The following is a 20,927-nucleotide window of genomic DNA, read 5'->3' as shown; positions in this document are numbered from 1 at the left end:
TCCGTTTGACAGACTGGGAGCTAGTCCACCCAATCCCTCGCGGTCGCTGCGAGTTCTTACAGTTGGTGGATATTACAAGAACTGCTGAGGTTGCACGTGCTGAAATCATTCTAATTTCTTCGCATCTGAGACAGCATCTCTTTAAATATGTCTGAGGTAAGAGAGTATTGTTTGTAAAAGTTCACTTCTTCCGCAGTCCAGATCGTCCCAGAGGTTTTAGCACAATGTGTTTTGCTTTTTCGCCAGGCCTTTCTGAAAGCAGCTGAAGAGGTGAAGAAGTTGTCGAAACAACCTAGCGATCAAGACATGCTGGAAGTTTATGCTCTTTACAAGCAAGTTACCGTCGGAGATTGCAACACAGGTAATAAAACAAATTATTGCCATCATGTTGTTTCAGATCGTGGCTGTTGATGTTTTGAGAGAGCTACTTAACGGTAATTTTCAGACGAAAACATTCGTCAGTCACTGATCCCATGAACCTGTCGCTATAATAACCTTTGATCTTATTTTGTGATTTCATCGGACTTTAAACCTTACCAAGCTTTGTATTGCAGTTTCCTTAACAGACAAAGATCTAATTGGTCTTCTTTGGTCTTATAAATGTTAAACCAGAGTAAACATGTTCTTTGCGAGAGTTTTCTTAAATGCCCTTGAAAGACCTTACGCCATAAACACGCCCCTTAATTTCTCAATCCTTGGGCATTGTTTTTAGAAATCCAATTGCTATAATTTTATTCAATTTTCATCTGGCTCATAATTCGTTTGAGCTATTGCATTTATTTCTCTCATGAAGTTGAAGCACTCTCATTGGCTTAAACCCACAGAAAAAGGAGAAAAAAATGTTTCCTAACATATTTTCCAATGTCATGGTATATCTCTGAATGCAAATGAGACTGATCATGACACATGCTGTCTGGCCTGGTAGGACTAAAGTTGTGCTTCATGAAAGTTAGCAATTATCAGTCACAGAGACTGCAAAAATCAGGCTTTTTTTATGACAGGGTGAGAAGAGGCATAACATATGATTTAGTGAATAAATTTTATTTGAGACTGAAGCACCAAGCTCGAGTATTAACCCATTACACCCTAAGAGTGATAAGCAACTAATTTCTCCTTGCTGAATCACTCATTAAGGTCATGAGAATAAAGAAAATGATCACCAACTAAAGAAGCTCTTGATTGTTAATCCTCTAGCTCCCAAGATCTGATTGTTAATTCTCCCCTCTAGCTGCTACACATTTCCTTGTAAATTAGTTATGAGAACTTGTTGCTAGGTCAAGATAGCAGCTTCTACCTGATAAGTTTGAATATTCTCGTTACCTGTTTGCTGAATAATGTATGGATATTGTGGGGAGAAGTTTTGTGTTAATCACTTCTGGGAGTTAAAGGGTTAAACAAATTCTCCATGTCAGCACCATAAGAAATGTATAAAAAACAGTATGGAGAATATGCATACTAATATTAGGGTGTAGATGGTTAATTCCTAACTCCCATAAGTGACTAAGAGAGAATTTCTCCTCACCATATCAATACAACATTAAGCAGAAAAGTAATAAGAATATAGAAAAATATCAATTAGGGGATTATTAGTTGGTCTGATACCAAATTCTCTGAACTAACATCATAAGAAATCTATGGCAGGGAACAATAGGAATTATTAATGAGATTTTGGGAGTGAAAAGATTAAAAAGGCGGCATCTCAGGCATCTTAAGAGTGAAGATATTGAAAAGGTAGCATCACAAGCAAAGTCTTGTGGTGCTCTTGTTCAGTTTAAATTGATGGAAAATTTTTTTTGCAAACTGGGGAAGAACTTGTGAAAAACTGGAAGCAGAGCTGTCAAAACTCAATTGTTCAAGGTGTAGACGATCCAATTAACATGGGACTGTATACCAAGGACTATAATTTCAGTATGACAAACTTAAGTATTTTGCTCAAGAACTATTCATAGTCTTTTAAGACTGATATAAATGTCTAATAAATCCTTGAATTAGCATCTTCCCTTGAAAATGTGCCTCCTTTGCAATGATTTTAAGTCTTATTTTAAGAACATCTAAGTTTAGCCAAAGGTGTGAAATGCTGTTATTTGTGAGCAGTATTGAGAAGGTCACTATTATGGTACAACTGAAAAACTAACTTATAATTAATATACTATTATCCAAATAAAAACTTTTTATATCACTGATGAAAGCTGCTTTCCTAGAATGCTGTATCTCATTCAAAGCTATAATAATGCAGTTTACATTTAAATTTGCTTAAATAAAAACTTTTGATCAGAGTTCATGAAAATGACTGTTCAACAGCAAAGCACCTCAGTAGTTGGTGTGGGGTGATTGAAATGCCAGAATTCCTCAGTTGGTACAAAGTAAGATCATTTCGTGATACAAATCAAGATTGTACATATTCAGGGATCAATCCATGTCAAGTTTTGTTCATCATAACAGAGTTAGGTACTAGTCTTTGAGGTTTTGCCAGCATCTCATCAATATCCTTCTCATTGTTTATGCACAATAAAATACAGGCTGCCCAGTTTTAGAGCTTTTGTAGTTTTTCACACAGGCTGATACCACCAGGTGTCCAAAATGATGTCCCAATAGAAGGACAAATTCACAAAGGATATGTCAATAATCCTCATATTCTTACTCAGACTTAAGCCAATGCAAACTGTTATTTAAAGTTTTAAAACCCAATTTGTATTAACTGCAGTTCTGATGAATGTAAACAATTGTTTTCCAATTTTATGGTGTAGTATCTAAATAATTTCGTTGCAATCTTTCTCTTATTGGCAGAAAGACCTGGATTTTTAGATATGACTGGAAAAGCCAAGTGGGATGCCTGGAATGGCAAGAAAGGTACTGCAAACCATTGTAATCCAAAATCTAAGCTAAAATGCTTATTCAAGGTAGAATTGTAAGCTTTGGAAACAGCATGTAATAAAATTAAACTTTGTTATGGAGTATTATAACTGTCTCACATTAGAGCTACTTCTGATGTGTTTCAGGTTTTTTTTTTACTGTTTACTAAAAGTCTCAGGGAAAGATCTGTTCCCTATCCCTGGCAATCAACTTATAATTGCTTATTTAATAAATGGAACACCAAACAATTCTCACAGGAATTGAGATTGTGATTGATATGGGCACTAATGCAACTAACATTTTCTAACTGGCACCTGAAAGTTCTGGTCAAGTAGCCGCCTTGGTGACTTTACTTCTGTATGTTCTAAAATAAGATTTAAACTAGTCAAGTTCAACAGGTAGCTCATATTTTCTAGTTTTACTTCCATCTTCAGAGAAAAAAAAGGAAATGTGCAAAAATAAAGTCTGTTGACATTGAACAACTCCACATTTTAACATCCATTATGCATAGGTGATGTCTGTTGCTCTTTTTCATGTGTTGTTGTACAGCTAAATTTGTGGTACTCACAGGTACATTCAGATGCAGCTTTTAAATTTCATTTTTGATGACCATTTCATGCTTCTTAGGTGCCAAAAGGTGATTAAAGAATATTTTTTCGTTCAGGACCCTGTCTCAACAATACTTGCAAAAGTTCACAGTAATTTCACTTGACTTATTACTCGTCAGAGTAATTGTTGTAACCACAATGCTTAATTACAGCTGACATGTTACATATAAGACTCAGTTAAATTCATTCCCTCTTTGGTAATTCTCTTTTGGTAGCTTACCATCTGCGCAAGTTGCAAAAAAAGACAACTCAAAACATTGCTGACATTACCCCTTGTTAACGTGTCACATTTGCTACTTTTTCTTCCACCAGGTACACCCAAAGCAGAAGCTGAAGCAGCCTATATTGCAAAGGTGGAGGAACTGAAGAAGGCAGATAGTTGATTTAAATTAGAAATTAAAACTTTGTCTTCCAGAAATTGGTGGCTGTCGTATCTGGGTGTGATACACTTGTATCTATAACACTACCACTCATCACAGATAAACATGCATAAGAATCAAATGTTTCGTGTGCATTCTTTCCTCTGTGTGTATTGCTCCAAGTCTTTTTATGGAGAGTTTTCCTCAGTAACGAGTATTTCTGGTATTACTTTCTGTATTTCATATGATTTCTAAGTGCGTGAACTTAGGACAGCACTATAACATATTCTTCTTTCCAATTTACCATTTCCTCACCCCTCACATTTTTCCTGGAGCTTCGTTTGCAGATAACCGTTCGCATCGTGGAATTGTTCATGTCTGCGGATAAATATCCGTTTTTATTTCCGTGCCAAATAGAGGCTGTTGTTTATTTATACGAATCTCCAAGTTTCTTTGGGATTGCGGGTAGATTCAAGGTATTGGCAATGTTCAATTCTTAGTTGTAGCCAACTTTGAACATCAACCTCATCTCGAGGACGCTTATTCTTTCAAGCTATTAACAGGGTTTTGAGGGCCTTCACCCTGGTGCGAGTTCACCCCTTTCCAGTACTCCTCCGGCACGACGAGAAAAACCTATTCCATATTGGAATTTTAAACTTGAGAGCGCCCCAGACGATGTTCAATTATCGACTTCAAAGTTCAGCAGACTACGAAACCTGTTTTAAGCGGTAAACCTCTATTAGCCCGCTACACCATAAGAGTGATAAGCATCTAATTTCTCCTTGGTATATCACCCCTGGATTACACATTTAGGTCACTAGGGAAGGAACTTTTTGATTGACAATCAAATTCTCTTTGTCAGCACCTTAGGAAATGTCTAAAGAACAGTGTGGAGAATATTCATACTGATGTTAGGCTGTAAAGGGGTGAGCGGCCATTCCCCGTGGGTGACCACATGATACAGGCTTAATACTTTAAGGCTTTTAGCAACACGAACCGGTAGGGGTCTGGTAGGGGCCTGAGCAATGATAATGCCAGCCCCACAACAAAGCTCTTCCCGACTCCGGCGACTTGGAGGAGCACATGTCTCCCAGCGATGATAATGAAAGCCTTCTCGCAGCCTTTAAGATTTTGAAACGTTGAGAACGTTGAACATGCTTAAAAATTCACGTCTATTAACCTCTGTAATATTATGCTTGCAAGGAAGTTTTTAAAAATAAACATAAGTGGCTTATAATCCGCTAATGAGTGTCGACTCAGGCCCTTTTAAGTTGTTGGCAGAGTGTGGTCCCAAATCCACTGAAACACCGGCGCTCCTCTTTACGCTTTGCGTACCATGAATTTTTTCACACCTTAATTTGTAGACAAGTCTTCGCTTCGCCGAACGTATTATTTTTAACTTATTTTTTAATTAAGTTTTAGCTTTATAAATATTTTCACCACAGTCATTCCAAATTAAAGATTGCTAATGAAACCATTTGTATAGCCTTGTCTCGTTTCTTTGGAATTAGTCAAGCTTACTTTTCGATTCCATTCGTTGAATTATTTTCTTTCCGACGTAGATTTTTCTGTTTCGGCACATGTTGATAAATTAACCCATTCAATCCTCTCATGCTGCGATTTTTTTTTACAGAAATCCTTGAACTTAAAATCAAACCAAAAATTGAACAAAATTACTCATGAAAAAAAAATTAATTTGAACTAGGCCAGTTGTCATTACCTGTTCCCATTGTTTTTCCAGCTTTGTTTGCCAGCAGGTGTCGAGTGGAAAAAAATTAGGTCCTGTGGTTTCGTTTTGTAAACTCGGTTTACTCTGCTACCTTTTCTGAATTTTCCTATTCGTGTGCGCGGGAGAGAGATGGGGACGAGTTACATTGCTTGGAGAAGGGGACTGGACGGCATGGCTATCTTCCGCCCGAGATCAATGAAAAAATCACCAACCGCTTATCGACTGGGATGAAAGCCATCGCAGCAGTGTCGCAGAAGTGAAAATTATTCTAGAATGAATTGGTTTTCTTCCTTGCGTTTATTGAAGTTTTGTACTATCGGCAATGAAAGTTTCGGCCAACTTTTCCTAATTTTCCCCCAGGTGCGGAGCTTGCTTAATTTTGCACCAATGTAAGGCTGCTCTAAACCTTTCGCCGAACGTTTCCTACAGGGATAGCTTTAGATCCAATACTATTCAATTCAGGATCCATACCCGTGATAAAAATAGCTTCAGCACGATTATTAAATCCTCGTCAATATTTTAATTTTTTTCCGCTTTTATTTCGTGTGTTAACTGGAAGCAGCCCACTCGTAACGGAAGTCATAAGTGTTGGGCGGAAACGGAAATGGTACCAGCCTTTTTCCGGATCGATTCACGAGAAACCTACCAATTATAGAAAGAGTGCTTTTTCAGCAGTACCATTTCCTAAATTATACTTCATTATTCTATCTCTCTTAATGAAGGATCTCACGTTTACACACTTTTTTGTACCTAATTGTATATTAGGAATGTTAGTAGCGATGTAGGCTAAAAAATTAAATAATAATATTGTCAACAGTATATCGCCTAATCTTCCTTCTTATCTCTTCAGTATTGTCAGTATTGTATGGATCTACACTTGTGACTTGCAAACTTTTCAGTCAAACTTTTTCTATTTGGTCTACATTATTTTTAGAGTAATTTTTTTAATCTAACAACAAGGAAAGTGAAATCATAGTTAACCTACAATCAAGCCTTCTTTTCCTCGAGGGCGCTCAAATCCGGCGATCTTTTTACCTCCGTCCGTCTTGCCACACTATCGCAGTCCTTCAAATAAAAAGAGCGCATGCGAAACCAAACTCTTCTGAGCTGCAAATAAATTAATAGCTGTTTTTGGCTAGAAACAACCTAATCCCTGTTCATCTGAGGTTTTTCGTAACCGCGTGATACTTTCCCAGCTTGGCACCATTCTTCTGGGGAAGCCGTCAGCTGCATGCATGCAATGTTTCGGAGCCAAATATAGCAACTGAATCGACATCTTTTTTTGCTGCTTACCTCACGCACATCATTTTTGAAACTATCACTCTCAATTTCTTGCCAGCCGGGCAAGGCGTGATCGTGTCTGAAATTCGTTATAAATGCACACATGTTGAAACGAATTTCCATTGAAATATCTAAAATTGCGATCGCATTATACTTGAGAGGAAGTTTTGGTTATACAAATGACTTCATCAGAACCGTGTCACTGAAAGATAAGAGATTCTTTGTAAGCCGATATTTCCAACATAAAGCTTCAATAGATATATTGGCTTGGATTGAATAATATATTGCAAAAAATGATTCTTCATGTAATGGTCTTAAACAAGGCAAATGTAAATTTGCAAATTTATCTTGCCTGGGGCCAATATTTTTAAGCGATTGTTTTCACCGCCCTAGCTGTCACGCATAACAAGAGTTTGATATCTGATTTTAGGCATGATAAAATCTTTTCAAGATAATACTAGTTAGCGCTGTAAGTCAGTGTCTCGCTCAACTGAAAAAGAGGATTAAAATAAGAATCAAAATTATCGCTGATTGAGAGAAAATTCTGAAACTAAGATATAAAACTTGTTTCAGGGCGTTTGGAAGTAGAAGCCTAATCATTGATTGCCGAAACGTCTGCCACTAAGTCCTTGCTAATTTACGATCTTTGCACAGAAATACGGATCTTGATCTCAAGAATGTGAAGATTTCAAGACCCGATAAAAGGATTTTTTGAGAAAAGCCGAGGTTCTAAAACCGCAATTTCGTTGTGACTTCCGGTTCGTGGTTTCTGCCCTGCATTTTAAGAGTCGCTGATTCTTTCATTGTTCCTACGATGCAGACGTGTGATATAATTGGCAGAATTCTGCAGCACTTTTGAAATGATTATTCACACTTATTTATTATGTTATTAAATCGAATATTGTTTACTTTACAGTAATGTGATTGGCTTGGCGGGGCGAGAAAAAGTTGCCTTCATTTCGAAACGTTTAAGGTATTTCTACCCATAATGCTCTGCGTCAACCGAGGTGGACATAATGGCCGACTTGGAGCGATCGATCGTTAGGTGAATTCATAGCGTTATCTGGAAAAATGATCGGGAAATAGCTGTCGTAACAGTCGAGAAGTCATCTTTGTACACTAATAACTCTGTAGGGAAACATCTAAGCAAGGCTTGGGGCCATTTTGGAGTCGTTTGGCCTTATGGAGTGAATTTACCGGCAATTATGTTGTACGCGTACGAGGAATATTGCCGATGAATCACATACGAAACTTGGTCATTTATTGCAGATCGCCGAGGTTTTTGTGAAATTTTGCTACGACAGTCATGAATCCTGATCCCAGAGAGTGTAATATCAAGGTTTTTGCTCGGTTTCGGCCACAATCCGACGCAGAAGTTCGGGCAGGAGGGGAGAGTGTTGTTTCAACTCCAACTTCGGATACTTGTGTTCATGCGGTGAGCCAACCACTTTCTATCATAATTGAGTCGCAAGGTTTTTTGTAATAATCCCGGTATTACTTTTGACGTCGACAACTTTTCATCTTTGTCTTGTGTGTTTTAGGGAAGAACATACACCTTTGATCGCGTATTCAAGTCCAACACATCGCAGGAAAGAGTTTATTTGGAAGCTGCCCAGGTCATCGTACAAGGTAGATTGTGTAAATGGTTCTTATGCAAAACCTTTTTTTTTTGTTATTTGGTAGCCGAGTGGGGTAATAGTTTACACCGGCGTCGAAAACAGGACTTTTAGAAGCTGCCTTGCCTTCTAACCGTTTAGGATTTAAGGTCTTTGAAGTTTACGAAACGTGATGATAGGATATTGTATGCAGTCAACGGGCCTTTTTGTCTGTTTTCAATTTAAGTTTCAGCGCAACGCTTTCTGCGACTGTAAAAATGTTTCATACTTTCAGATGAATCGCAGTGTCTACGTGGTCTGCAAAATATAGATAAAACAGTGATGTTAACACAAGGTTATCCAGGGAACGATCTTACCTAAGAGCAGCCATTTTAAAGTAGTTCTCTCTTCCTAGCTACTTATTGCTACCTAGCAAAAATGTTTTCATGATTTTGCTTACAAACGAGTTAAAAGCTGTCGCTGTCATCCAACAAAGATTTATTGGTTTTTCGAGCACCTGAATAAACAGCGGTAACGGGAATCAGTGCTTTAAATCTTGTCTAAGTTAAAAAAAATTGTTACTTGACCGTCAACTTTACAGTCAAGAAGTTGTCAATATTCCTTTTGGCAGCAGATTGCAGTTGCCATGTTCTTCACGAGTTTAGACCTGTATTATTAATTCATTTACTGTGGCTTTGATTTTGCATTGGTGGCTTATGAAAGACATATATCGGATTTCTTTTGTTGATAATTTGGGGAGTTAGAAGTGCCCGGCCTCGTATTTAGTCTATCTTATTAGTTTCTTCTCGTGAGGTTTTGAAATTCTATGCGCGGTTCCAGTGGACACACTCGTTAGGTAAACAACTCTCTTGGAGAGAAAGGAGAATCATTTGAATATGTATAACCATAGAATTAACAATTCTAGGTACAGTTTCAGAGAGACTTAAATATTGAGGAGAAAGGCTGTATTTCGTCGACATCTAGAGTCAACGCATTAATTGGAGTGTTTTGGAAATTTTTCGTATTGTCCATCGTGAGCCATAGTACTACCTAACACTCGTGCAATAAACGATCTTTACATATTCGTGTTTGATCACATGGTCTCACTGAAAGGGTAGTTTTCTCTTTCTGTGTCCTCTTTTTGTTGAATTAATTTCTAATGTTTTGCCTTTTCTTGGCTTCTTTTTCGAATCAATTGAATTTCGAACCTTTTCGCATCAATGGAAATCAGATTGTCTTGCGTATTTAGCCCTGTTTTTGAACAGCTCTGTAATATTCTAGATGTGTCCCAAATAGTTGAAATGTTGTTTCTTTTCGTATGGTAATTCATGCCAGCTAAAACCTTGTTATGAAAATCGATCGCTGATTAGTGAGATCTGATAAAGCAACCTAGATGAAGGGTGTCCTAATTTTTTTATAACCAAATTTCTTTGGCTTTCGACGATCGATATAAAGCTAATTTTAGCACGAGTTTTGCCGTTTATTTGATTAAGTTTTCCTTTGAATTTCTGGGATGATATAAAGTACTTCACGAACATAAATTCGAACTTTGGGTGGAATGTGTGAATGAGGAAAAAAGGTTACAGGTCGAATTTTTTGCGTTTTGTATTTTTCTTTGAAATGGTTTCTCGAACATTCATTCCGTTTCTTAGCTCTCTTAAGATTAGCATCATAATTAAGGTACTTTTGAATATTTTCCAGACAGATACCCATTATGTACACAGAAATCTTCACACACAATTCAGTTTTGCATGCACTGTAATCAATTTCAAGAAATTTACATAATTTACATGTAAGTTACACTATAATTTTCTCTGAGGGGTATCTTACTTGAAAAAAAAGGTTTATTTTGCTTTGGGAGCAGATCGAAATATGACTTTCTGGTAGTCATTATCTCACTCAGAAGAGTTCTCTAAAGAATATATTTTCCCTCAAGGGAAATGAGTTGGTGTACAAATTGTTAAGACTAATTTTTCAGTGTTTGGTATTGGCTATGCCTCAACCTGTATTTACCAAGTTTAAACCAGCTCTTTTTTTCAAGTGCGAGGAAAGAGGTGCTTTTTTTTTCTTGATCATGTGAACATTTTACATTAATTTTGTGAATTGAGGAGAAATTGAGAATTGGACTTTTTTGATTATTGCAAACTGTGTGTTGAAGCTCCATTTCTGCCAGCTTTTAAGTGTATATCAATGAATTTTGTTTTGTACACAAGATAATACAGATCAAACAGTATTGCACTCTAAATTGGCATCAGTCTCATGAAAGCATCAATTCAAATGTCACTTTGCATTTACACTTGAATCTGGAAAAAAGTGAAGTTTGTTTGGTGTAAGGTAATGCTTGTGAGCTGCATACAACCTCTGCTAGGGGTCCTTGGCTTGATTTGAGTAAAGTGTATCAACATATCTGCATGATTTTCTGAACATTAATTTAAGAGTCATAATTTCAAGGTTGTTCTGTGAAGAATTCCGTATTAAAATCTATCAAAGGAATAGATTGCTAAATGTTGCCTGTGCACCAATTTCAGAAAACATTTTTGTTGTATTTTTGTGTGGAGAAAAGTATGTTTCCTTTAAATATTTCAAGATATCAGCAGGTTAGTTACAGCAGACTGGAACAGTTGAAATCAATGTAGTTGTTTTTGTCTATGGAATTACCTTTTTTCGTTCAAAATTAAAAAAAACACTTTTATAGATTTTCAGATTGATGATGGTAGGACCTTTCATTTTAAAAAATATGTTCATGAGACTGATTATATAGAAAGCTACATGCATGAATATTTATTTATTTAATTATGTCTTACTGATTACTAATTACCAACCTACAGGTAGGGTGTGATCTGAGAATGTTTTAAAATTTTTTAATTTTATTTGAAACTTGTTTACATACTCTGGAGAGTTTGCCTTTTTTTTCACGATGAACAAGTTGGTTTCCTCTTTTGAAAGCCTGATGAAGTTGTCTAGACAGAAAACAATAAGAAAGCATAATTATTCTTGAAATTTTTGTTATTACACTTAACGAGGGCATGCAAGGCAACCATTAAAATCATTACTATTTTACACTTGTGTTACTCAGACGCACTGCTTCATAAGCCTTTTTACTCTGGGATATTTTTCCTTTGTGAGTTCTAAAATCTCTTTTTTTTGTTCAATCACAGAATATTCTGTGGTTGATATTTTTTCTCATCTCTTTACACCCTAACATCAGTAGGTGTATCCTCCATGCTGTTCTTTTAAAAGCTTCTTAATTTTGTGATTATATCCTTTCGTCCTGTGGATTTGATATGTGATTCTGGGGTGATATTGCAAGGAAAAAGTGGATACTTGTTACTCTTAACCCTTTCACTCCCAAGATCTAATTAGTAATTCTCCTTACTATCTGCCATACAATTCTTATGATGTTAGTTCAGAGAATTTGGTATTGGATTAACTAATAATCCCATAATTGATATTCTTCTCTGTTCTCATCACCTGCCTGCTTATACTGTATTGACATTGTAAGGAGAAATTCTGTCTTGGTCACTTGTGGGAGTGAAAGGGTTGAATTTGAAAAAAAAATAAGCTGTCAATTTACATTTCATGATTGATATTTTTCTTTACTGTACCTCTCTGTCTGCTTTAGAATTTATTGATACTGAACATAGGAGTTTCCTGAAAGGTCACTTTTGTGACGTCTCACTTCTTTTGATATGAAGTGGCAAAGTAAATCAAGGTCAACCCTCACTCCATTGTAAAGTGCTTTGAAATGTAACCAGGCCCTAGTGTAGGAGATTTGGTGGCCTGGTCCTTAGTGTAATGCTTGTATCTAACCCCTGGCTTGGTCATTGTGGTGTTGGGCAGGACTCCAATTCTTGCAGCGCATCTCTCCACCCCTGACTGAAATAGGGTACTGGGTTCAGTTGTAGAAAGGGCAGATAATGCTATCCAACAGAAAAATCGCTCTCCAGTGGATAAGTAATGGCAAAACATATAGCAATATCCACTAAATAGAGATTTATCAAGTAAAAAGTGTTATCCAACCTTCAAACAACCAGGACCTGGTAAACTACCAGAGAAATTGACAAGTATACAGGTGTAACCTTTGATTCTTTAGCATCCCAATGGATAAACCACTATCCAGAGGATAGGTGGATGCAAAAAGCACTGCGCTGTCCACTGGATGGAGATTTATCCAGTGGATAGGCCTATCAGAAAAGAAATCCAGTTTCGAATTGAGCTCTGGTTGGGTCAGTTGGGCAAGACGCTTACATGTAACTCTCTCAGTTCCTTGCCCTATACAAGAGTATGAGGTAAATTGGCAGCATTAGGATAAATGAATTGCAATGTGTTAATAGTACAAGGGAAACTAAACATTACAAATTGCGGATAGTCTCTGTGCATAACTTTCACTTAGCTGGAAAATGCATTTTTTCAGTTTTGAAACAATAATTTTGTTTTTTCACAGATGTGCTCAATGGATACAATGGAACGATATTTGCTTATGGACAGACATCCAGTGGGAAAACCCATACAATGGAGGTAAGCTATGAATTAAAGATTACTTGGTTTTCAAGAAAATGTGACAGTCACATTTGCAACCTATATCATACACAACTTTATTAGTTAATGTGGCCAGTTAAACAGGATGCATTTGTTTAAGGGGAGGACAAAGCTATCTTGGAGATGATGGTTGGGTGTCAGACTTCTCAATCAGGGTTAGCTTGATAGTTAGTGATATAGACTACAGCATGCTATCCTTGAGTTAGCAATTTTATCTGATAGAAGTTGCTTGGCCTATGAACCCTTTGGACAGCTCAGACCAAGACATTAGGTCAATAAAGACTTAGAAACATTGATTGTGGTTTCAATCTTTGGTCAGTGCAGTCCTGTTTTGCATATTTCAACTCCCTGATTATTTTACATGCTAGTTCTCAATACATGTAGGTTCAAAATGATAGAACTTCACTTTTCACAAACAGCTATACTTACTGTAAATTCCATGGGGATTTGCCTAGTTTGGGGTATTAAACCTTTCATCAGTGTCAAGAGAAGTTTCCTCCTACCCAACCCATCCCAAGGGAATGTTCCGGTGCTTGTAATTATTACCGTATTTACCCTTGTATAATGCGCACTTTCTTTCTACGAAAATAACCATCAAAATCGCGGTGCATATTATACGCTGTTTCTATTGTTTTTCAAGTACGTCCTAATTTGCATACGTTATAAACACAAGAAAGAAAGTAACAAAAGCCCAGTAGTAATTGGTCTTTATTGGCTTGAGCTAAATAATCTACCGATGAAACATTTTCAATTTCGATCCACAAACGCAACAAAGAAAGTAACGAAAGCCTCGTAGTAATTAGTCTTTATTAGCTTGAGTTAAATAATCTGCTAATGAAACATTTTCGATTTTGATCCATAAATAAATTTAGTAGAGTATTTAAGAAACAGCTGACGAGATAAACATTACGATCGTACCGTATTACTGTAATCACAAGCGACAAGAAATTCGAAATGGTAACGAAACTTACCACTGCAAAACGTCAGTTGTAGGAAGAATTAACGTTTTTTTTTGCTCTGAAAACTTTTGTTTATGAAAAATTTGGTCAAAAATCGGGGTGCGTATTATACATGGGCACGTATTATACACGGGGAAATACGGTAACTTGTTTGTTGTGTTTGCATATGTAGGGTCGCCTTGATGATCCAGTTAATCAAGGAATCATTCCTCGCATTGTGCAAGATATATTTAATTACATTTATAACATGGATGAAAATCTGGAGTTTCATATCAAGGTAAATTGTCTTGTTAAAGAAGTTTTAAGTTACTATGTTATATAATCTGAAGTTTTCATGTTCTTGAGATTATATATTTTCACTATGATAATAATGTACATGAAAAAATTATGTGTGTCTGATTGGCTGAAAACAAGCTCATTCTTATGTAATACAAGTGCAAAGTGCAAATTACAAATAGCATGTGGGTGCTGACTAAATTTACATCTGTCTTGACTCTCTGTGATGTTTTTTTATTGATAACATTATTATCCTGACCAATTTTTTATCATACAATTTGGTGTGATAACACCTGTAGATTTTTTGGAAGACTACTAATTGTACTTGCCCTACAGGGTAGTGCAATTTTGTTGTCTTTGAATAATTTACTTGTGCTTATTAGGACCAAATTGCACTCAAATTCATGATATTACCTATATTAATGCACTTGTGCTATGTTTGATGTAATAATATAGTGATAAAATATTAAAAAAAAAAAGTTCAAATAAATACCATCCTTTTGCAGGTTTCTTATTTTGAGATTTACTTGGACAAGATCAGAGATCTTTTGGATGGTAGGATACACTTTTCATCAGTAACTATAAATTACATATTGTCCGCACAATTCTTGTTGCTTTGTTAAACAAACACAGTATTTAATTTACAATCAATACAAATTGTTCCAGGATGTTACAAGTTTTCCTCTTTTTGGTGTTTGATTGATCTCAGAAGGTGTATGGAGGTTTGACCTCATTGCAAATTTGCCCTTGACAAATTTTTCTAGTTTGCCACACCAAAACTCCAAACTACTGAAAATGAACTGAACTCTGACTTTGTCGGCTGTGTTTTGTGTATTTTAGGCTGTTCACATGTGCTTTGAGTTCTGGTGGGTTCTTTGTGATGTTTTCCTTTGCTTTGATTGACCACAACGATTCTTTTGATCTACTCTAGTTAGCTTAATTAATTAATGACTCTCAATCTAAACTGTCTTTGCAAAAATCTAAATGTTGCATGAAAGCTTTTCAACAACTCCTGTTTAGATGGTCAGTATGTTTTCTACTCATTACATGTAAATTGTGTATATCACACATTCTTTTTCAGTAACCAAAACAAACTTAGCAGTCCATGAAGACAAGAATAGAGTTCCTTTTGTAAAGGTGAGACTTTATCAATGAATTTTGAGTCGCATGTTTCCGACTTGAAGGATTGAATTAAATTTTTGTAGCTTTCAAGTTCAAACCCTTCATGTCAGAAGTCTGTCATGCGAGTAAAGAAAAAAACAAATAGGTGAAAAAAAATTGATGTTAGCATGCTGTAGGGAGTTCTTGGAGTGAGTCTACCTTTGTGTGTGTGTGTAATGTTTTCCTAATTACGTGTACTGTTGGTTCAAACATGGTCATCCACTGATCATATGATAAATCACTTATTGACTGAATTTTGTCAGCCCTGATGGCAAAATAGTTGGTTCTTGGTCATGGTGCAGGAATGTCCCCTCCCCTCCCCTGAACTCTTTTGGTAAACCATTGCCCTGATCTGGAGCCAGATATTTGTTGGCCAGCCCTCCCAATCAGTCAACAAGTACATAACATTCCACAAGCAAACAGGTTATAAGAACAAAAAGCTTATCAACAAGGGGGGGGGAGGCTATCATGATTATAAATCCCTTTTAAACTGGGATTAAAAGGGTTCGATATAAATACCACCATGATTGAACAGAAGAATTTCAATTAATTTTACTTTTTGCAGGGAGCGAGTGAGAGATTTGTGTCCAGTCCAGAAGAGGTCATGGAAATTATTGATGAGGGAAAAAATAATCGCCATGTGGCAGTAACAAGTAGGTCTTCTTTACCCTTTACACCATAGCATCAGTTTGTATTTTCTCTTTACTGTCCTCTAAAGTATTCCTAAGGTGCTGACAAGGAGAATTTGTTTAACAATCAAGAGCTTCTTTGGCTGGTAGTCATTTTCTTTAATCTCATCATTATTATTATTATTATTATTATTATTATTTATTAATTATTATTATTATTAATTAATTATTATTAATCTCATTATTATTATTAACCTTAATGTGTGATTCAAGGGTGATATTGTAAGGAGAAATTAGATGCTTGTCACCCTTAGGGGTTAAAGAATTAATGACAGATTGATCAACCCTATGTCAATGTCAACAGATCAGTAGTAAGAATGTTTGTGAAATTTGAAAATGGAATATCTTTGGCCATCTGCATGCTGGACAACAATTTTTTCCTGTTAAGAGAGAAAATAATGCACACTTACTCCATGCAAAATTTTAACAGGCCATCCAAATCTAATGTAAATTAAGTCCTTTAAGACTTGCTCTGTTAAAAGGGAAGAAAATGAATCAGCCTTATTGCTTGGGTTTTGGACCATAAATCAGAACATTGCAGTTTGAACTCTGATCAAAGTGATGATATTTCATTCTTGGGCAAGTCCTCTCCAATTAGGAATCCATTTTGCGTATAAATGGTAATGCAAAACTGCTACAGGATCCAAAGAAAATGTAAGGGGGATTTCATGGGATGGGCCAGTATTCCGTCCAGGGATGGCAAAAATACTTTTTATGCCTTACACATTACACCCTAACATCAGTACATAAGTTGAATATGAATATGGAAGCAGTCTTCGCAGTAATGAACACTACTTAAGCAGTAGTGAAAATAAGGCCTGGAAAAAAAAAGTTCAGGCCCGAACAGGATTTGAACACATGACCTCTGTGCTGGTATCTTGGTGGTTATGGGTTCAATTCCCATACTGGCCTGAATTTTTTTCAGGCCTTGTTTTAACCATTGGTTAAGTAGTGTTTATTCCTGTGAAGATTGCCTCTGTATTCATTTCTTTATCTGCAGTTCACATATAGGATTTTCATAGATTTACATTCATGTACAGTACCGTTCGAAGATAAGCGAACCACTCAACACGTTCCCCACGCAGAGCCAACGCATTGGCGTTTTGAACTTAATGCGTTTGCATTTGCGTGCCCACGCAAACGCAAACGCGTTTAGTGAAGCTCATTAGTAGATCACACTTTAAAACCATTTTGCATAACAAGAGGCCCAAACAAAGCCGACTTTTTTGTCACATTCGCCTTAGCATCTCCACGGTGTCTGTGTATTCCCGATAACAAGCGTTATCCAAAGATCTGTTCCTGATTAAAAAAAAAAAGTTTGCAACTTCTTCATACTGTTCTCTGTACATTTCCTATGAGAATTACAAGGAGAATCTATCTAACAATCAAGAGCTGTGTGACTCAGCAATCAGCTTCTTTATTCTCCTGACAGATTAAAACTAATGTCTTGACACTGAAGCTAGGAATTGGAACCTTACCATGTTTAATGAATCTTGCCTCATCAGACATGAATGAACACAGTTCAAGGAGCCATAGTATATTTCTTCTCCACATCAAACAAGAAAATGTAGAAACTAATAAGAAGCTCAGTGGCAAGCTTTATCTGGTGGATTTAGCGGGATCTGAGAAGGTTGGTGGATTGTAGATACTTGACAAAAGGACATGTTGATGTTACAGAATACCTGCAGTGTCAGTATTGGAGCAACTGCTCACCCACCCCTCCCCCTTGTTTTTACAGGTCAGCAAGACTGGTGCAGAAGGAGCTGTCCTAGATGAAGCTAAGAACATTAACAAGTCACTCTCTGCTCTAGGAAATGTTATTTCAGCCTTGGCTGAGGGAACAGTAAGCTGTTTTCCTCTTATTTGTATCCGTGTGATTGTTACCTATTAAACTAGTTCATGTGCGGTTCAAAAATTCTTTAACAAAAAAACCTTAAATCTGAAAGCTACAGCATAGTTTCCTAGATCTGGAAAAAGGTAGGGAAAGTGATAAAGTTGGAAAAAAAATGGAGAGTATAGATTTTTCCCTCTGGTCTTTAAAACAATTGGTGATAGTTTGGTCAAAATTTTGCCCTCAACTTGTATGTCACTTGTAATGTCATGTTAGTACAGTGCACCTTGAGAATTGTCACTTAACCTTTGAATGTCAGTAAGGAGATGGAAGTGTAGGGCCAGGCTGCAGTTGTTCTAATGGTGGATAGCACTATCAACTGAATATGTCTCTATCTGATGGATAGCTCAGTTTGTTTTCTTAACAATTGTCCCACTGGAGAGCAATTTATCCATTTGATAGCATTATCTGCCCTTTGAACAACTGGGCCTAGACAAATGAAGTACATGATAATCATGTTTTATCAACTTGATGGGTTGTGGTACATTCTTGAATCTGGAGGCCCCAATTGTGCACCTTGTGTGTTGCAACTCGTGACTGTGTTGTGTTGAATTTAAGTTTTCTTTTTATCAATCTTTTCCTTTAGAAAACTCATGTTCCCTACAGAGACAGTAAAATGACAAGAATATTGCAAGAGAGTTTAGGTAAGGCTTAGCTAATGAAATATTTGCATGCAACTGGTGTGCTTGATTTGATTTTTTGCTCAGTCCTGTAGTTTTGTTTCTTAAGAACCTTCTGTCTCATTTTTCATTCAATCACAGAAAAAAAAAGGTTTTCTGTGGATACACATGCATCATTGGATATGGAACCAAACTCAGCAAGTTTTCTGAAAAAAAATTTCTATTTTATGTAGGGGACAAGGGCTTGCAATGAATTCTTTTTAAAATTTGCCTAGTTGCTAAAATTGACATGATAAACCAGTGTACAGTGAGCGTGGCCATGCAGCTGTTGCTGTTGTTGACGTTTTTGTAACATCAGTAACAAGAGAAAAATTTGATCTTGTGCATTGTCATCGACGAGATTCACTGGGATGACATTCAACTATGATTTTCTGGATTGGCCAATCTCTTATGCTTTAATTTTTCTTTTCACAGGTGGTAACGCTAGAACAACCATTATAATTTGTTGCTCTCCATCATCTTTCAATGAGCAAGAAACACGATCAACTCTCATGTTTGGTCAGAGGTACGTTTACAGTTGAACATTATGTACTGTTCTGAAATTTCCAATAGCAGCTAACACCAATAAGATGTAAGGATGATTTAAGGCCCCTTGCACAAAATTGAAAATTTTCAAGCAAGGTGCATAACAAGTAGTTGGGATATTTTTCAAGTCTAGTGTTGCACACTGCCTATAGACTGTAATTTGAACACCTTAGGGCAAAAACCATCAAGAATGTTGTGGTAGTCAACGAGGAACTCACGGCTGAAGAGTGGAAGAGAAGATTCGAGAAGGAGAAGGAAAAGAATTCCAAACTCAGAGGAGCTCTGGGCAGATATGAACAAGAACTGCAAAGATGGCGCGGAGGTAAGGGAGAATTGACAAGCTTTCACCCTCCTTTCCGTGATCAACTTGTAACTTCTCGTTACATCAACGAGGGTTAATTTAGTAGACAGCTATCGAGAATAGACAGACAAATCAGTTCGAGGAAGTTGTAAAGTAGCTAAGGGCCGTAACAAAGATGTAACAAGTGGAAGGTCATCATGAAACATGGCAGAAACACGCTATAGTGACACGTTTTAGTGACATTGTCGTTGCGATCGTTTGCACAAATTCAAACCGATTTGAGAAAATACCAAGTCATATCCTAAAGAAAAAGGGCTAATGGAATTATTGCATCTCTTGCAGGCGAGTCAGTCCCCCTTGATGAACAGACGACGAACGCAAAAGATAATCGCAATTCGCAAGTGTTTGAGAGTCTGGCACTCTTGGCTCCATCACAGCCGGCTGTCAGCGACAAGGAAAGAAAAAAGTTCGAGGACGAGAAATCAAAGCTGTACATTCAGCTGGATGAGAAGGTGAGTTGAAAAACCCTTCACTGATGTGGCAGGAAAAATACTCCTGTAGCTTATTTTCATCGAAGAAATGAGAGTCTGAAATTGTTCTTAACTGACTTTACAGACAGTTCTTTGACTATGGTGTAACATATAGCCGCAACCATACAAATTTTATATTCTTTTCAAATCTAGAAGGCATTTTATTGGCTGAAACAATAGGTAATTTAAAGAAACTTTGTAAGAGAGATGAAAAGAGGGTGTAGTTTTGGTGTAATATACTGTTTCTAACAATCAATCGTCATTTTCATTTTCATTCAATCCTCTGCAGGATGAAGAAATTCAAAACCAGGCACGATTGATCAACCAGCTGAAGGAACAAATGGCTGACCAAGAAGAAGCCCTTAAGACAACTCAAGTTGACAGCGAAAAGCTCCAGTCGCAGATCTCTTCCATGCAGACTGAGAGCGAGACGTCAAAGACTGAAGTCAAAGAAGTGCTGCAAGCTCTGGAGGAGCTGGCGGTGAATTATGATCAGAAGCTTCAAGAGGTTGAGACCAAAACAAAGGACAACGAGAAACTGTCAGAAGAAGTATCCCAGAAACAGGTCGAGTGTTGTGGCAGTTTATTATATTCACTCACTGTATCTGCTCCTCAGTTAAGTTGCGGTATTCAGTATTCGGTTTTCGGTGTTTTTTTTAGTTTACACGGGTTTCAATTAAAGCTGGTAACCGGCGTCTGCCGCCACCTTTGAGACCTCTTACCACTGTCTGTGTAGTCTGCGAGCAGGCTCCTGTGTTTGGGTTCGCCTTGCGGTTATTGGAACCCCTAAGTTTAGATATTTAGGTATCACGCCTCTGTTGTTCTAAGGGTGAATAGCGCTATTCATCGGATATGTATCCCTCTGAGGGACATACTTTTTCTTCAGTGTTTTGAGGGTAAGTCGTTTAGCAAGTTTGTAGAACAACCAGGTCTCAAGTTGATCTTTCCCGC

At 37.0% G+C, this 20,927-nt stretch overlaps 2 protein-coding genes across 3 annotated transcripts in view; both read left to right on the top strand.

Moving 5' to 3' along the window:
- Window positions 1-39: 39 nt before the first annotated feature.
- Window positions 40-3,962, top strand: LOC131785525 (acyl-CoA-binding protein). Its single transcript, XM_059102438.2, has 4 exons — window positions 40-156; window positions 247-361; window positions 2,788-2,850; window positions 3,774-3,962. The coding sequence occupies exons 1-4, from the start codon at window positions 148-150 to the stop codon at window positions 3,842-3,844; spliced, it is 258 nt and encodes an 85-aa protein (XP_058958421.1). The 5' UTR covers window positions 40-147; the 3' UTR covers window positions 3,845-3,962.
- Window positions 3,963-7,818: 3,856 nt separating this feature from the next.
- Window positions 7,819-20,927, top strand: part of LOC131785453 (kinesin heavy chain) — a 31,673-nt gene continuing 18,564 nt past the window's right edge. For both annotated transcript variants that reach the window (XM_059102339.2, XM_059102347.2), the window contains exons 1-14: window positions 7,819-8,265; window positions 8,372-8,459; window positions 12,870-12,943; window positions 14,096-14,200; window positions 14,706-14,754; window positions 15,281-15,336; window positions 15,926-16,013; window positions 17,555-17,679; window positions 17,788-17,892; window positions 18,527-18,584; window positions 19,035-19,125; window positions 19,319-19,467; window positions 19,789-19,958; window positions 20,266-20,541. In XM_059102339.2, coding sequence (XP_058958322.1) covers window positions 8,137-8,265; window positions 8,372-8,459; window positions 12,870-12,943; window positions 14,096-14,200; window positions 14,706-14,754; window positions 15,281-15,336; window positions 15,926-16,013; window positions 17,555-17,679; window positions 17,788-17,892; window positions 18,527-18,584; window positions 19,035-19,125; window positions 19,319-19,467; window positions 19,789-19,958; window positions 20,266-20,541 — 1,563 coding nt within the window. In that variant the 5' untranslated portion in view covers window positions 7,819-8,136. The remainder of the gene's footprint in view (window positions 8,266-8,371; window positions 8,460-12,869; window positions 12,944-14,095; window positions 14,201-14,705; window positions 14,755-15,280; window positions 15,337-15,925; window positions 16,014-17,554; window positions 17,680-17,787; window positions 17,893-18,526; window positions 18,585-19,034; window positions 19,126-19,318; window positions 19,468-19,788; window positions 19,959-20,265; window positions 20,542-20,927) is intronic.

Source organism: Pocillopora verrucosa, chromosome 10 (genome assembly GCF_036669915.1).
Source record: "Pocillopora verrucosa isolate sample1 chromosome 10, ASM3666991v2, whole genome shotgun sequence".
Lineage (NCBI taxonomy): Eukaryota > Metazoa > Cnidaria > Anthozoa > Scleractinia > Pocilloporidae > Pocillopora > Pocillopora verrucosa.
The sequence above is the reverse complement of the archived record's forward strand: the minus strand, read 5'-3'. Positions and strand labels throughout refer to the sequence as shown.

Coding starts and splice junctions, on each gene's coding strand:
- LOC131785525 (XM_059102438.2), top strand. Junction 362..2,787: donor CGTCGGAGATTGCAACACAG/GTAATAAAACAA, acceptor TCTTATTGGCAG/AAAGACCTGGATTTTTAGAT. Junction 2,851..3,773: donor TGCCTGGAATGGCAAGAAAG/GTACTGCAAACC, acceptor TTCTTCCACCAG/GTACACCCAAAGCAGAAGCT.